The 16,572-nt window shown below is 41.4% G+C and overlaps 4 protein-coding genes across 5 annotated transcripts; 1 reads left to right on the top strand and 3 right to left on the bottom strand.

Annotated features, from left to right (window-relative positions):
• Positions 1-5,519: 5,519 nt before the first annotated feature.
• Roc1a (Regulator of cullins 1a) lies at positions 5,520-6,977 on the bottom strand. Its single transcript, XM_078186268.1, has 5 exons — positions 6,820-6,977; positions 6,624-6,651; positions 6,389-6,510; positions 6,195-6,280; positions 5,520-6,045 (listed from the first exon to the last, which is right to left on the bottom strand). Exons 1-5 carry the CDS (start codon positions 6,910-6,912, stop codon positions 6,033-6,035), a joined length of 342 nt encoding a protein of 113 aa, XP_078042394.1. The 5' UTR covers positions 6,913-6,977; the 3' UTR covers positions 5,520-6,032.
• A 7-nt stretch (positions 6,978-6,984) lies between these two features.
• On the top strand, positions 6,985-8,197 carry Lsn (vacuolar-sorting protein SNF8). Its single transcript, XM_078186267.1, has one exon. The coding sequence runs from the start codon at positions 7,324-7,326 to the stop codon at positions 8,074-8,076; it is 753 nt and encodes a 250-aa protein (XP_078042393.1). The 5' UTR covers positions 6,985-7,323; the 3' UTR covers positions 8,077-8,197.
• Positions 8,134-10,670, bottom strand: LOC144472857 (uncharacterized). Of its 2 annotated transcripts, none has more exons than XM_078186265.1 (7): positions 10,509-10,670; positions 10,363-10,441; positions 9,811-10,291; positions 8,755-9,748; positions 8,564-8,692; positions 8,338-8,499; positions 8,134-8,269 (listed from the first exon to the last, which is right to left on the bottom strand). In XM_078186265.1, exons 1-7 carry the CDS (start codon positions 10,544-10,546, stop codon positions 8,242-8,244), a joined length of 1,911 nt encoding a protein of 636 aa, XP_078042391.1. In that variant the 5' UTR covers positions 10,547-10,670; the 3' UTR covers positions 8,134-8,241. The 2 variants fall into 2 exon arrangements, with proteins under 2 accessions (XP_078042391.1, XP_078042392.1); XM_078186266.1 differs by having other exon boundaries at positions 10,363-10,438.
• A 375-nt stretch (positions 10,671-11,045) lies between these two features.
• On the bottom strand, positions 11,046-14,469 carry LOC144473800 (RIB43A-like with coiled-coils protein 2). Its single transcript, XM_078188021.1, has 7 exons — positions 14,347-14,469; positions 14,065-14,205; positions 13,644-13,795; positions 13,252-13,489; positions 11,618-11,845; positions 11,339-11,445; positions 11,046-11,265 (listed from the first exon to the last, which is right to left on the bottom strand). The coding sequence occupies exons 1-7, from the start codon at positions 14,467-14,469 to the stop codon at positions 11,124-11,126; spliced, it is 1,131 nt and encodes a 376-aa protein (XP_078044147.1). The 3' UTR covers positions 11,046-11,123.
• Between the last annotated feature and the right edge of the window lie 2,103 nt (positions 14,470-16,572).

Raw genomic sequence — 16,572 nt, 5'->3', positions numbered from 1 at the left:
CCGAATCGATAGGGGGCGATGCCTACTTTTATCGGTGTAGTGCGGGGAAAAGACATGGTAACGGTGATGGTGGACGCCGACAGTTTGATACGGTTTACGGTAAACACATTTCGGTAGCAATCACATCACGGGGCAAGCAAGCCTCGCTGCAGCGAGAAGTAGGTGATGCTTTGGTGGTCGGAGGAAGCGAGCGGGTGGTCGGTGAAGAGGCTCTTAGCCAACCCTTTGTTGCTCCTGCCACCACTATTGCTTCTCCCAATCCTCCCTCCCCGCCTTCGCAGCCCCTCTGAACGGAGTGGAGGCTCTACTCTTGACCAAAGGCCTCTGATTTACTTAGCCTATCGAGTGCTCTTGGACTCGTCCACCAAGAATAGCGCATATACGGGCCCGATTGTGTACGCCGTGTACCGAAATTTCGAACTTAATGCTCCACTTACTGTCCTCCCACCTTCCACGAGTCGCGATTCCGGGATTCGATTGCTGGACACCGTGTAAATAAATTCCCACGAACAACTGTTACGGGGCGCCACCGTTCCAGTTACTTTATTTATTCTTTATAATTACGTTCGTCGATTTTTAACCCCTTCAGCGCACCCGAAAAGCTTTGTACCTTTCCGTGCCATCGAATTGCGGTCATTCGAATTTTTCAACATTTTTCAATATTTTTAAAATATAGTTAGAAAACTGGAGTTTTTACGGGTAGGTCTAATTAGAGGGAACTGTGCTTAAACCCTTGCCATACCATTTCCTTCGTAGTTAGAACGATTACAAGTTTTTTGGTTATCATAATTCCTAAAACAAAAAAAAAGACGATTTACTTTTTCCATTCGAATATAGTCATCGATATTGCACTAAAAAATATGTACGAGATATTTATCTTGAAATTTGTTAAAAGCAGATTTGCAAGAAGTTATCGATGCCAATTTCTGAAAACAATTGATCCTTATTCTTAACATTACGATACTTTCTCCTTACATCAGTGGTTCCCAATTAAACAATTTATGATTGTCGATAATTTTATATTATTAATACAAGCAAATAAAGTTGTTCCGACGTCATCGCAATACTATAGTGATAGCTGTTTCTACGGAAATGATATCCTGACTCTATTGTAAATCTATTCTTTTTGTATGTTTAATAAATTATTTCAATTTTTGATTTGTCGTTTTTTATTTACAACAACATATATTTATTTATCCCAACGGAAATGTTTCGGCATCAAAAATAAATCGAGAACTGCTGTTTTATATCGTTCCACGTAAAACGGGCGTAAACCTGAAATGCAAATGTTTGTAATATAGCGTCGCAATTGTTTCTATACGGTGAAGACATTTTGCAAGGAGCATACAAATCTCGGAGGAAGGAAAGTAGAAACGGAGAGCGTTAGCACTGCGTCGCCACTCCCTGACGCCTTACCGTCTGTTCTGTTCCTCTTTTTTGTGGATTTAACAAGGATTTATCATCCCAACGATTTCCCTGCCTCGCGAAGCCACGTTTACTACTACCCTAGAATCTATAACTCACGTGCGAAAAACCTTTGGATGCGGAAGAGAGAGAAATCTTAGACTCGCCGTACTGGCCGGGGATACAGAAAACGTCGGCGCATACGTCCAGGGACCTTTTCAAGAATTTATTTCGAGCAATATCGATTTAGAAAGGTTCGCGAATCAAATTTATGTATTCTGCAACGACACGTGATTTCAATATACGCAACGAGTACCGCGTTTACCACGCTATTAATTGCCAGGCTAATTGACCAATTAATAACGATAGCAGTTATTATACCTTGTACCTTGCATTAATTTCCACACGCGCACGCGGTCTTCGCAGAGGGGAAAGACGCCGATATCGTATCGCTTTAGAGTCGCTTTTTTTATTAAAACCCAATGTTCCTGCTTCTGCAACATTTCTAACCATTTTAAACGTTTCGAAACTGTTGACGCATCTACTTGCAATATTTTTCCAAACTGTACTAGCATCTGACATGGATCTTCATCAAGCAATTTTTCTAATTCTACGTCTTTAAACTTTGTCGGTGCGCCAGAACGTTTCTTATTCTCAAATTCAAAATCATTATTTTTTAAGCATCGAAACCAGTCTCTGCATGTCGTATCCGACAGAGCATTGTCGCCGTAAGTCTCAACAAGAATTCTATGTGCTTCAGATGCAGATTTCTTTTGAATAAAGTAGTGCAATAAAATTCCTCGCAAAAACACTTTATTCGGCACAAAAGTAGACATCTTTAAAACCAATAAATAAGTACGTGGTTGACACTATAGTGAACAATCATACACTGAAATTTAAGGTTACATGCAGTACTTTCTTGCCGATGAGTCACCATTAGAAATTCCATGCACGGAGTACTACTAATGCTATCTTTTGAGAAACGGCGAGAACTTTTTCAAAAACCTAATACTATTTCGGCAACAGTCGTACTTATGAACTAGTAACGTTCTATTTACAGATATTGAGACACTGAGGATAAAAGACATTTTTCTGTGCAGAGGATGGATCAAGCAAAGATTTCGATGAGTTGTTTATTTTGAAAGTGACCCAAATCCGTTCGTCGCTTTTTATTGTTGACTGCAGTAACGTGTATATTATCCAATTAATAATTGCTATTATTTTATGCTATTACACTTAAGCAGTGTGACACATTGGCATTGCATATGTATATTATATTGTACTTTTTTGCAGCATTCATTGAAGACGTGTACTCTGTCAAGGTTATGTCATCTTATCCCATGTTTTTAATTCAGTCCGAAGAGTGCAAGAGAAAGTATTGGATACGATAAATAATGACGAATTACTCGAATGGCCACGATTAAGATAACTCGTGCACTTTTAGCAAATGACTCGAAAACGACAAGACATTCGTGATTTGCTCGTAGGAGCTGCTGGAAGGTGAGAATTTTCGGGGATGACGCGTCGCTTGACACGGCTGTCCATGGCAAAATCTCGCAATTTATCGGGTTTACCTGTCCGCCCCTGTAACTCCCGTCGAGTCTAAAGTGATGGAGAAGGAAGAGGGCGAGGAGAACAGCAGACCGCAAAAGCGACGGGACGAGAAAACCTTGATATATCCGCCAAACACAAGGAGCTGGAACGCCCGGCCGGATTTATCAGAGTTGCGGATAATGGATGGTCTATCCCGGCAGGGAAACTTTTTTAAATAATATAACGCGCAACTAGCGGGGAGCCGCGATTCCGCGGCGATCTGAAATATGCTTGCGCTAGCGAAAACTCTCTCTCCAGACCGTTGAGAACGCGACAGCGAAATAATCGTCCGGGAAAAGAAGCCGAGTAACAGTTGGTTTCTCCTCTTTCCTGTTCTTGGAACGAGGAACCGGGTAGGTAAGACGAAGACGTATCGATATGCGAAATCGAAACGAAATTATCTAACGAGTACGAAGCGTAAAGGAATCAGGCAAGGGTCAGCGGCGGCGGAACTCCTTCTCGACCTAATTACACTTCGGGGGCTTTAATGAATTTTCAATATGTTCGACGTGCTACGGCGCGCCGTCCCCGTTGAAATAAAAAAGAACCAGGAGGGGAGAAGGAAAGAGCGAGAAAGAGAGCAAGAGAATAAAACAATTATCGAGAAGCGAATTATTCGGTCCTGACGACGCAACTTCGAGGGAAAGAAATGACAGCGGTATTGACGGAACAACTGCCAGACAAAAACCGCCGTCGCAGGTCATCGATTGGACGATCCTCGGGAATGTATTTAATTCGATTGGTCTCTGCCATCTGGACGAGACAAGGAAGGCGAGAGCCCAAAGAGGGTGGCTTGCTCGCGGAGCAGGGGCGAGGGAACCTCTGTTTCCGGCGGAAATGAGGCCTTCGCGACTCGCACTCCTATCCTCTACCCCTTTTGCCATCCTCCCGAACGCCGTTTCGAGCCCCCTTCGAGCCCCGCCTGTGGCCATTCGCCTAACCGAATCCTCTATCGTTCCCCATCGCAAGGCGCCAGGACGCAAATTCTATTTATATTCCATCTCTTATAGTCGGGTAAACATTTTGAGTAGCCGTGATAAACGGTTATAAATATCGCGTCGGAGTTTGTTCTCTAAGAATCATCCGATATCCATTTGGACACGCAGAATTAAACCCTTTTTAATGTCAAAAACATATCGCTGCTGGCTAAGCTTAAGAAAATATTGTTTTCTTATCATTTTTTAACAACTAATAGCTTTCCTTTCCTTTTTACCGAAAATCGAAAGTTTGTATTTTGACATTTATAAAAATGTGAAATTTATGTAAAATGCGATTTATTGTTAATGGTTTGTTTTGCGCAAGGGTGCGGAGTAAGAGACTTTTTATTTTTTTTTTTTTTCATTTCTTCTTAAATTTTCCAATTATCGGCTCTCAGAAAATTGTTATATCTTCCCAAAACTTTACCAAACTACATGAAACTATTTCGTTCAGAAACACGCCAAATCTTTGTTCGGTACTAAGAGGGTTATTTAATTATTTTAGATGAAATTCAAGTTCGACGGTTGCACGGGCGATTGAAAATTGGCAAAAGAAGACCGTCGAAGCGGTTACATCTACGTCATCATCGTCGATTGTTTACTGCGATTTATTGGAGCGCGTCGCAGCTCACACCCGAATGAAAATTTAAACGAATCTCATTTCTATAATGCCGTGCTTTCTTTCACGGTGGCTGAAATATAATAAAAAAAAAAGAAAAAGAGGGAGGGGATAGAACACGAACGAGAGACGAGGGAAAATCAGAGCCAGAAAGGCTTGCTAATACACTCCGCCACCCTCTGCAGAGACCGACTCTCGTTCCCTCTCTCTATTTCCCCGCGTGAATGTCGCTCGCACGGCGAGAATGTAATTTTCGCTGTATGCCTGGATTAGAAGCCAGCTCGTCGTTCCACGGGCTCCGCCGCTTGATAAGTATTGGCCCCGTATCTCTTGAATATACTAGAACTGGAAAAGGGATCCCCGAGATGATCTCAAAGCGATCGATTGGCCTCGACGTGACGTCACGGGTCACGGTGGTTGTAATGTCTCGTTAAGAATCCACGCACCCGTTATGGCGCGGATTAATGATAAGAGCGTGAGGGTAGGGAAACCGTGCGGTGCTCGCCGCTACGTAAAAGCTATTATTAGGGAAACCTGTCGTAGCTACTTCGGTGAGATTGATTTTACTTAACGCGCCGGTATGGATGAAAAATACAGGACTTTAGCTGTCCGCTTCGGGAACCGAATCTCGAAGAGCTAGGCGAAATCTGTACGATTTATCGCGTATATTTAATGTCGGCCTCCCGGGCCGATCGATCGGAGCAACCTATTAGGAAACGTTGTTGGATGTTATGTTACATCTATTGTACCATACATTTCAAGGATATCCGTTTAAAGAACAAAAATTGCTGATCGAACGAGTAGATTACGGGATTTGAGCTACGGCAACAGGGAGGACAAAACTTTCACCGGGTGGTATTTCTTAAAATCAGGTAAGAGGATCATTGGAAGATTCGGTAGAAAAAGCCTCACTGAAACGCATCGAATATAGTGTAATAATTTATTTTCTCTTTCGACACAAACTAATATCGCAAAATATTTCAGCGTCGATGGCTCAATTTTTAATAATAAGCCATTGTAAATAGAGTCGGTTTTCACGTTGTGAAAATAGTAGCGTTATAGGATGTGGAGATCAGTGGAGGCTTGATGTTGGTTTTATATTATTTATTTATTGGATCACGATATTCGATGACTATATGTTATAAAATGCAGTAACCAATATAATCGGAGAGATTCGGAAACTTGTAGTTTTTTTAATATCTGCTATTTTAACTTAATAAGTGCGCAGTATAAACTTTATAATGCCAGTGCAGTAACATTCTAAATATTCCATGTATTAATAATATCTTTTCTTTTAATTTTTCACTCCTTTTTGTCAATTTCGAGAAGCTGCACTGAATTTTTACCTCGTTTCATCAACTTTCGTTTACATTTAATCATACCTATGTCGGTTTTTTTTGTTCTCGAGTATGTTGTTGGTGGCAGTTGAACATACTTTGTTAATGACCATATCTGGAATAAATGTAATTAAAAATTAGTGTATACTATATCAATACAAAGTACTAACAACATTTCTTATTTCTCTGGAACACAAACGGTTTCAGAATGCCTTTAAATGTCAGCATTGCCAAGCTTCTTGGATATTATAAATTTGTACTCACTTTTGGAACTCCCACTCTCTATTGTCAAGTGGACAAACTTGCCGAGTCTTCAACCAACGCGAGATGCAATGGAAATGGAATGCATGCTATGCAAAGAGAAACAATCAAAATATTAAAATAAAGGAATTGAAAAGTATTGCCTTAGCAATATTAAGCGTGTATTATAACAAAAAATATTATCTTTGCATATGTACATTGCATACACCCCAGGCTACGGTACATTCTTCGCTAGTAGCTGACGCTTGATTTGCTTGACATTCGATACAAAGATCCATAATGTGATTACGACATATGGCACAATTGTCTACTACAATATCTGTGAAGAAAAAGAATGCTGTAATTACTGAAATATTCAATAAATAACGGAATAACATAAATACTCTGTTTTTGGTTGAGAATTATAAAATAATACAAATTATGTATACATACCCCATGCCCAAAGCGCCACAGCATTCCACTGAAAAGAAAAACGACATAATTTTAAAAGAACTCGAAATATTAACCATGTGAACGTAAGGTAAATGACAATGCAAGAATAAGGTTAGGATCGATCAACAAAATTGTTGTAAGGCACATAATTTGTGTACATATTTTACAGAATATTCTCGTCTATTTTTATCCTCACCTTTTTCACTTCAAAACGTTTTTTCTCTCCTTTACTACTACTCGAAGTTGGTAAATCACTTTCTTCATCGTCAATTTCCATCAATGACGCCATATTTAAATTTTGAACGATGCCAACTGACACCTAGCGCGGACAACTCGAAACGCGTCGAGCGATTCACAAAAGAAAGTTTACGATGGTTTACGACGTAAACGACGTAAGATTTCCAAGTTGTTTACTTCAACGTTTTGTGGATGTATAGTAAAACATGTTACGTCGAAACTTATGTCTTGATCCTGTAACCCGAATTATGAGGGGATCAAAGTGAAGGTAATACGAAAATATATTATTATACTGACGCGTCAATACGAGGTTATATTATCGAAAGAATAGCCTGTATTTTGTACAAGTTTGACAATTTACATCACCATCTTAAAGTTGAATAAGTATAGTTTAACGCCGTGCCAGTGCAGAGGCTTGTATTACATTTCATAATCTATAACGTGTTGCTAAATATACTTCACGATGAGGCGAAAAGCGGGCGTTGGTGCAATTCAAAAACAAAAGCTAGAGCAAGAAAAATATAAAGACAAGGGGACAGAGATTCAAGAAAATCAATTTGAGCAAATGACGAAGCAAATGGAAACGTTTCGTGTTAATTTAGAGGAATTTGCGACCAAGCATAAAAATGAAATTAAAAAGAACGCACGTTTTCGACGACAGTTCACTGAAATGTGTGCCTCGATAGGAGTTGACCCTCTAGCCTCGAACAAAGGTTTCTGGTCAGTTCTTGGTATAGGTGATTTCTATTATGAGCTTGCTGTACAAATAGTTGAAGTTTGCATGGCGACAAATTATAAAAATGGTGGATTAATATCGTTGGATGAACTTAGAACGAGGCTTATTCAAGCAAGAGGTCGTAGAAAGGAACACCAAGAAATAACAAACGAGGACTTGTTAGCTGCAGCTAAAAAGCTGAAAATTTTTGGAAGCGGATTCTCTATTGTTCCAATTGGCGGGGGTAAGCATTTAGTACAATCTGTTCCTGGAGAACTTAGTATGGATCATACTGCTGTATTACAACAAGCCAGTTTATCTGGGAATGCATACATTTCTAAGTCTATATTGTACAAAGATTTGCGCTGGGAACCAGATCGTGCTCAAAAAGCATTAGACCATATGGTGAAAGAAGGGTTGGCATGGTTGGATGAACAGGGTGATGAAACTTTATATTGGTTCCCTAGTTTGTTTACAGCCTGTATTATATCCAAAGAATGAACACATCTTGGCAATGCTTCTCTTAAATAGATAATATTCAATCAAGAAACAAAATATATGTATAATGTACAATGATTTTTCAATGTGAATAAATTGATATGCTCTTATAGTATTAATACAATCAAGTTTCGGTTGTAAAATTCTCCTAAATGAAAAACAATATTGTCACCTAATTTCGTTTGTTGCATTGAATCTGGAAAAAACAAATATTCATTGTTATTTAATAATGCACTCGTATTATATAACTTACTAAAAATGTACCTCTGTATATCTTGTAATGTATGCTGGGCCAATTGTTGTTTGCAAGTTAACAATTCTGTGCTCAATTCATTATTTTCTTTTTGCAATGCACTTATTTTACCTCTTAGTTCTTTGGTTTTTCCTTGAAATTTCACTGTCAACGATTTAGCTTCATCTCTCCATCTACATTATGAGTAAGTATAAGTTAAAGTACCTGTTAATTTATATAAAAAAAAGGTTGTCATACTTTTTGCTCAATTTCTGATGAACTTGAACGTGATGGACCAACTCCTTTGTTTTCCTGTCAAATTTTTCTTGCAATTTATTCACGTGATCCGATAATACCGATTGACAGCAGTGACATTTGTTTTGTACTCTGTAACAGAAATATTATTTTTAATGGAAATGATGAAATATTGAAGAATTAAATTCACTTACGTTATATCCAACGACCGTTTATTTTTCATCTCGTGCAGATAAGAATTCACTTCATCATTGAAATTATCTCTTAATTTATTTTCTTTCATACAATTCGTTTTTTGAAGATTAATTTCTAATTCATGAATTTTATTTTCAAGAGAATATCTTTCATGGTCTCTTTTCTGTATTTCATGATCAAAATCGTGTTTTAGGGTATTCATTTGTAGGATAAGATTCTCTTTATCACCTAACGTTTTAGATAATTGGTTTTCTAGATCCGAGTATTGTTTCAATATGTCTCTATTATCACGATCAGTCTTCTTCATTTGATCTTCCACATTGGTAGATTGGTGCCATTCTAGTTTCTGTAATTTGTTATTTGAACTTACCAGATTATTTTCAAGAGTTGCGATTTTGTCTTTTAACTGCTTAATCTCAACATCGTACGTGTTCTTAGCCATCGTTTCATTGTACACTTGCAATTGGAATTCCAAGCGTTTTGCTTTTTGCTCGTAATCTAATAGTTTTTCGTTCGAGTCTCGACGTACCTTACTCAGCTCTTCTTCAGTGAATTTAAGTTCTCTTTGAGTTTTTTCTAGCAATGCAGTCTTTTCTTTTAATTCTGTTTTAATTTCTTTAATTTCAGTTAAATAGGCTTTCTTGTGTAATTCCATTTCGTCTTGAGTTTTTTTAGTCAATTCCTGTATTTTTGCATCATATTCATTTGCTATTATTGTCAGTCTGTTTTCTAATCTCGATTTTTCCTCCGAAATAAGAGCTTCACGATGGAGCACTAAATCTTTTTCCCTGACTGCTGATTCTATTAGGTCAATAGCTTCTGCCATTTTATTCTTCGTTTCTTTATCTTTTTCGACTATATTTTCAGCATATCTCCTAACTTCGTTCAATTTCTTTTCCAGTTCTAATTTAGTTTGGGCTATTTTGTTAGATTCTGCTTTTGCATACGCTAATTCTCGTTTTAGAGTCTCTATTGTTATTTGATTATTCCTATCTTTGAAAACATAAAAATGATATTTCCATATCTCATATAATAAATAGATATTTACTACTGACCTTTCTCTTGATACTCTGTTTGTAGATTTCTGTACTTGTCCAATAGCTGATCCTTTTCCTTGGTTAAACTTTCAACCCTTTCTTTACTTGTTTGATAGAGCGTTTGATGTTTTATAAAATTGTCTTTAGTCTGAGTAAGTTTCTCTTCTAACATTTTTATAGCTTCAGAATAGCTTTCTTTAATAGCGTTTGCTTGCTCCTGATAGTATTTTGTACCTTTCCCATTTGTACGAAGACCTTGTAATTCTTCCTCTAAGGCGCTTATGGTATTTAATGAGATATGCCATAGCTGTAATGCCGAATCTTTTTCAGTCTCTAGTAACACAAGGCGTTCCTGTAAATTTGCTAATTCTTTCTTATGAGAGTCTTGACTGCCACATTCTTCCAAATGAATACGGTTCAAGGACTCTTTTATATCGTGAACTTTTTGACTTTCATTTCGTAAAATTTCTAATTCATTCCTTATACTATTTTGTTCCACCTATGAATCGTGATTATGTAGATATTTGCAATACACGCAACGCGTACAAAGTTTTGTAAAAAAGATAGTACCTTGCATAACTTCAAATCCCGCTTTAGATCCTCCACAGTGTCATTATGTTCTTTAAGTATTGCATCTGCGTCGGTGCTGCTGAAAAAATAATTTATTTACTGTAATCTTCAGACAGAAACAAGAATTAAATAACCTTAAAACGAACCTTGCTTTGAGATTTGGATCCTGCTGTACTTCCAACATTTTATTGCTATTAGAATGATACACTATACATTACAGTCTTTATTTAAGGCTCATTGTACTAAACATACTGTTAGTTTAATTTATAATTAACGTTCATATCGTACATATTTCGGATAACGCGTTCGCTTCCAACGCGTAAACATCAACAATTTTGCCGTTATCGACAGAGATACACGTAAGTTCACGCATATAGGAACAGAGGTCGCTAACGGCATCTAAACGTAAAAAGTAATGTGCAATTGATAAAATTATATTTATACGCTACATAACACAATATTTTACAAATTATATAGATAAAAGTCATTGATTCTTATATAGTGCTTATAATAACAATCGAGATCATTTTACAATGGTAGAAGGGTCACAAATAACTATGCGAATATTATAAGCACGCTATATAATAAAGAAAAATAATTTTACAAATGATGAAGAAATAACGAATTTTCGGTTTCTGTAAATTTATTAAAAATCTGTATCGTCGTAATCGATTCATTTATCGTAAAGTCCGATAAATTAATTACAAACGTATGCTCGTGTTGGTAAAAATTCTGAAAACATTTTCAATTTAAATTTCTTCTTAGCGCGCGTCCCTGTTAAATTGCTCAAAGAATTCGGCAGTCGGTCTATTCTTATAGAGAACTTTGTTGAGATACTCTTGATGGGATTTGTGTTCTTCGGCCAACTGCAGATTCTCCACCGCGACCTTTCTGTTTATCTCCCTGCAAAGCATTATTCTGCAGCGTGTTTTCGAAATTCTCGCGACGTGCTCGACAAAAGAAAAAAAATACTCACGCTCTTTTCCGCTCTATTTCGCCGTGGAACTTGCTCGCGGCGACGGCGTGCGAATTCATCAACTGGTCCCATTCCTCGTTCATTCGCTTCTCCTCCAATTTCATTTTCTAGACGGGAAGGAGAACGAAAAGAAAATTAAGTTTCCCACGAGCCAGCCAAATCCGTCCCCTTTATTCGAGCCCCCGTCAGGGTCGTGACAATGTTTGGCATTGTTTCAACCTTTCGCGGCGGGGTCGCGCGCGGGCTATGTAGGCGAAACAACCGTTCCGCGACTTTTACCTCGATCTCCACCATCTGGCAGGTCTGCGCATCCCTGATAGCCTTAAGCTCCTCGGGACTCATTCCCTTGTAGCGCGAAGCCAGCGGCTTTTGCGGTCCACGGTTGCTCTCCGCCTGCTCTTTGGCTTCGGTCAGGAAGTCCCCGGTCACGTGATTGTAGATTTCCGCTTTCTTGTCCTCTTCTTCTTGGAGGGCTTCGCAGCGACGGCGATGGTCCTGCTCCTCCGCCTGATCGTCGCAGGCGACGTGCACACGAAAAGAGAGAGAGATAGAGAACACACATTTTCGGTCGTTCGGAACACCGACTCGATCCACAACGGCTCGAACGTTTCGAGGAATAAAAAGTCAAGGGCGCAGCATCTCGCGACCGTTGCGTTATTATCGAGACCCGTGCAGGCTGACGTCATCGAGCCTGTTCGACGATGACAGCAACCTTGTTCCTTCTCTGAAAACGATGCTCACCTTCGAGGAAAGTTTATGCGCGAGGCATAAAGGTACGCGGGGCTTTATTTACGATCGGGCAATTGGATGCCACCATTACCGATTGCGAAAGTTAAGGAATGGTGGAAACACGTAGGTTGATGCGACAAGTTATCGAGGCGTCGTCTTCTGTGTCGCGTTATCTCGAAGCTGTACGCACCCACTGTTTCAACCCTAACTCGTCGTATGTACTAAATTTATACCACATTTTTATTTACCACCTTGCGGAACCAATTCTACAAATCAATTTCTCTTTTCTCGACACAGTGAGCCGAAGCACATTGTATCATGTTGCAGTTTTCAAAAATGTTAAGGTTATGTTTGCGTTACTTCGAAGCTATACGCATCCACTGTTTCGAACCTTGCTCGGTGTATGTATTAAAGTTATGCAACATTTTTATTTACCACCTTGCGGAACAAATTCTATGAATAAATATTATATTGCAATTTTCAAAAATGTCTATATGTTTTTTCAGTGGTGTTTACGTGTGACTGGACGACAGTCTATTGGGAACACCGTAGGAAGGTTAAAGATTAAACGAAATGAAACGCCTGCCGATAAGAGTCGAAGTGCACCCATCGGCCACCGTGCTCGAGAAAAAAGAGTGGAGTCGATCGCAACCGGTTCAAGGTGATCGTTCGCGGAGCCTGGAAAAGCGGCGGAAGACTCTCAAACACTCGTCGACCTTTGCAAATTCCGCATTTACCAGAAAACTCGAGACAGGGGTCCCGCCGGAGGAAAAATAAGGAGGTGACAGCGGCGTGTGCATACACCGTCGATGCAGAAAGCATATCGAGAACGATGGAATCCCCGGGCGCTGTTGAACTCTGACATTTCACGGTTGGTTGTCGGCCGGGAAAGCCAACGAGAGAGGACTTTAAATCAATTAATGCGACGGAGGACCGCCGAGGCCGGGCCGTTAATTATCTGAATTCTCACTTTCTCGTCGTCCGCGAATATCAATGATCCCGCGTGTACGCGAACGGGACAGCCGTGATCCCGAATCGGGAGCAGGAACAAGGTTTCTCTCGCGCGGCCAGGAAAATAGAATCGTCAGATAATAAGATTCTTATCTCTATCCACCCGACAGTTCCGGGCGCGTTTTGTTTTCTTTGCCCGTTTCTATAAAGGACTAAATAGGAGAAAGCCTTACCAGGGCTCGATTGAATCTTGCGGTGGCTTCGTTCAACCTTCGACGGCATTCACGTTCCATCTGATCTAATGCCGCGGCACGCTTGTCCCTGGAGATGACGGCTTCCTGGTACGCTTTCTCGGCTTCCTGGTGCTCTCTCTCGATCTTCTCACGCTCCTCCTTTTGTTGTTCTATCCAGTATCGCATCTCCTCTTTTTGCGCCTTCAGCCGTCCCTTCGAGCCCTCCTCGCTCTGGAATCTGCATAGTCGATCGATCAAATATTTAAATACCGTTCTCTCGTCGACGGTTTTTTTCCGATTTGCTCGACGGAAATTGCCGGTGACTGGTACAGCGGTGCACGGTTAAATTTACAGTCGGAAGCCGGGTAGGTAAATTCCGACGCCGTATTTACTTTTGAGCCCAGGCCGAGTCGCCATCGCCGAATCCCGACGACTGCGATTTCTTCAAAGAGTTCGGATCGTAGAGATCGTAGTCCCGGCGATCCTCCGGCCGCTGGTAGCATCGACGAAACTGCTCGATCTCGACGTGTATTTTTCGCCTTTCCTGCAATGTTGTATATTGTTAACTGTTATATATTGGATTGGCGAATAAATTCACAGTGTTTGCTTTGTGCTCTAGATTTTTCGTATAAAAGAGTCTTTGATTTTGCTATCGATGCATAAACGAGTTGAAAAAGCGGCCGAGGAACAACGGCGACAGCGTTCGAACGATCGTTCGGTATCTTTAACGACGACACTGTACAAGACGATTAATCATCCGGCCGGCGGCCACTCGTTTTTTTTCCCCCCGCGCCGCGTAATTGACAGTTTTACCTCTTCTTGTTGCTTCTCTAGGAGCAAGGCGAGGCCGCTGCTGCGAATCAAATTCTCGTCGAGCTCGGATTCCCGGGCTTGCTCGAGCCGCCGCAGCTGCTTCTTTTCCTCGACCTGTTTGTCCAAGAATTCCTTGTCTATCTGCGAACGGCACGGACAAAAATCATCGCTTCGTATCTCCCGGACCAGATAACGCTGTTCTTACGCGTGCCGGATACGCGTCACGACACGTCGACGAACGGTGATCGCCCTAACCGCGATCCAGGAGACCGCCACACTCACCCCGATCTTTCTGAATCGCGGATTGAAGATCCGCTGCTTCCTCTCGATGTCCGTCTGCCGGCGACGCTCTATGGACGCGGCCAGCTTTAGGTCCTCCTTGGTCTTCGTCTGGAACTTCAGCATCGTGCCAGAATTTGATTCACGTTGATAGGTACGTGATATCGGTGTCGTCGCGAGGTTGGCCACGGAAGCCAGGGATCGAGTGGAATTCGTTACCATGGAGTGTTTGGACGATAAACGCCGCGCCGGAAAGTATATGTACTTCCATCGCGTGGCTTCTGGGATTTCAAACTGAATCCACTCGCGTCGATCGCTCGCAACAAAGGCAAACTTCAATATTATAATAATCTACAAGGTATCGCGAGCTAGTCGCCAAGGAAGAAGAGACGCGAACGACGGTAAAAATAAATATTTGAAGAAGATCTCGATGAGGCAGACTCAAGAAAATATGCAAAAATGTATTGATACGCGAAGATTTGAACAAGTCTGGCCGCGTTCATACTTTCGGAGAAGACGAAGGAAAGTCAGCGTGATTAACGCAAGTCACTCGAACTTTGTCTCCGCATGCCGGCACTCTGACTGTTCATCGATCCGTGCGCTCGGTCGGACTCCTTTTTTGATCGCCGGTCTTCTCCGAATGTTGATGAGCTCACCGTCCATTCGGCACACATTGCTATTCCGCAATTGTTCCGCGGGGTTGCGCGACATTGTTATGACCGTGTCACGCGAAGAGCAGCTGTTAACAGCGTAAACGCGTGCTCGCGCTATCTGTTGATTCGGAGAAAGTCATTATAACTGTCCGGCGAGCGACGGGGGCACTTGCATTATCGCGTTTGAACGCGTGCTTCGGTCGTATGCAATTACGACGGTCGGTCGAAGATCAAGAAGGGGGTCACCGGAGAGGTAGCGGATCTATCAAGCGTCGACGATTCCTTTGCGCGACGTTGTTTGCGCTCATTACGGATCACGCGCGGGGAGCGTCTTTGTTTCTTTTCGTAACAATGAAAACACGGCGCGCGAGCCGTCGAGCAGCCGTCGTGCCTGCTGCCTTATTAAATATGGCGGTCAAGTAGTTCGTGCAGGTCGCGAGAAGCTCGAATAAGTAGAGTCGTCGCGGAAAGGTTCGGTGAAGGAAAGAGCCCCTTCGCGGCTTTTATTCGGACACGAAGTCGGCGTTCGTGTACAATGGATAGATTTCGAGGAAGCGATTCGGCGAGCTTCCTTATCTATTGATTCAACACCTGGCCTGGCAATCGCTCGCGGACGCGTGGATCTCGTCGCGGTTTCTGGAAAGCAAAGCGTGAAAAAGAAAAGCGAGATTTCACAGAGGCATAATTGCGGCGACGTAATTAAATGAGAAAGCAAAAGGCGCGGTGCCTGGCGCCAGCTTCGTTTCCGGATAATTGTTCGTCCGTTGCGATCGTTAGAACCGGTGGGAAACGTTGGCATAACAAATCTGTAAGCGTTCGCGATGGTATTCGTTCGTTAATAAGCAAATTAGGCATAGCTAAACGCGCAGAATTGTTGAGATAATTGCGGCGAATCTACGACGCGTTGTTGTAGAATTTTTCAACGCATCTCGGCGAGATCGCAAAATCGTCATCGGGAAATAATAATTGCTTTTTACCTTCGAAAAGACACACGTGCCTGCACGCGACCTACATTCGTATCGAGCCATATGGCAACCGATTCCGAGCCGGGATCGCTAAAAAGGTGGCGCATGTCGAGGGGAAATAACGTCTGTCGATCACAAGGGAAGAAACCGCGGGCAGAGAGAGAGAGAGGAACGGAGTAAAAGGTCTGCGGGAATAACTTCTGTGTACATCGTGATTCGAAAGGAATTCTTCTAACCGTTACCTTTGTTTTTCTGAGAAATAATGGGTCGAACGGAATGAAACGAAAAAGAGGAGTCACGCCTCCGTGGTCGGGCGTTATTAAGGGATCCCGGGCCCTTTTCGACGATGCTACTTCTAACGATTATGAAACGTTCCCGGGTGAATTTCAAACAGCCCGGTGTCCACCCGTGAAAGTCGAGTATTTTAATACCAGTTTCTCCGGGATTATTTATAAATCACCGAAGAGTCGGAAGTACGGAAACTTTCCACCATGAAATTGTGCATTTACCTGACCAAGGAAGTCGCGACCGGATATTTTAATCAAGCGACATCAGCTTGTGAGTTTCTATTCGCGCCGAACCGGATTTAGTATAATTTTTAATTGATAATA

The sequence above is a fragment of the Augochlora pura genome, chromosome 7, assembly GCF_028453695.1.
Source record: "Augochlora pura isolate Apur16 chromosome 7, APUR_v2.2.1, whole genome shotgun sequence".
Lineage (NCBI taxonomy): Eukaryota > Metazoa > Arthropoda > Insecta > Hymenoptera > Halictidae > Augochlora > Augochlora pura.
This window is presented reverse-complemented; position numbering and strand designations above follow the sequence as displayed.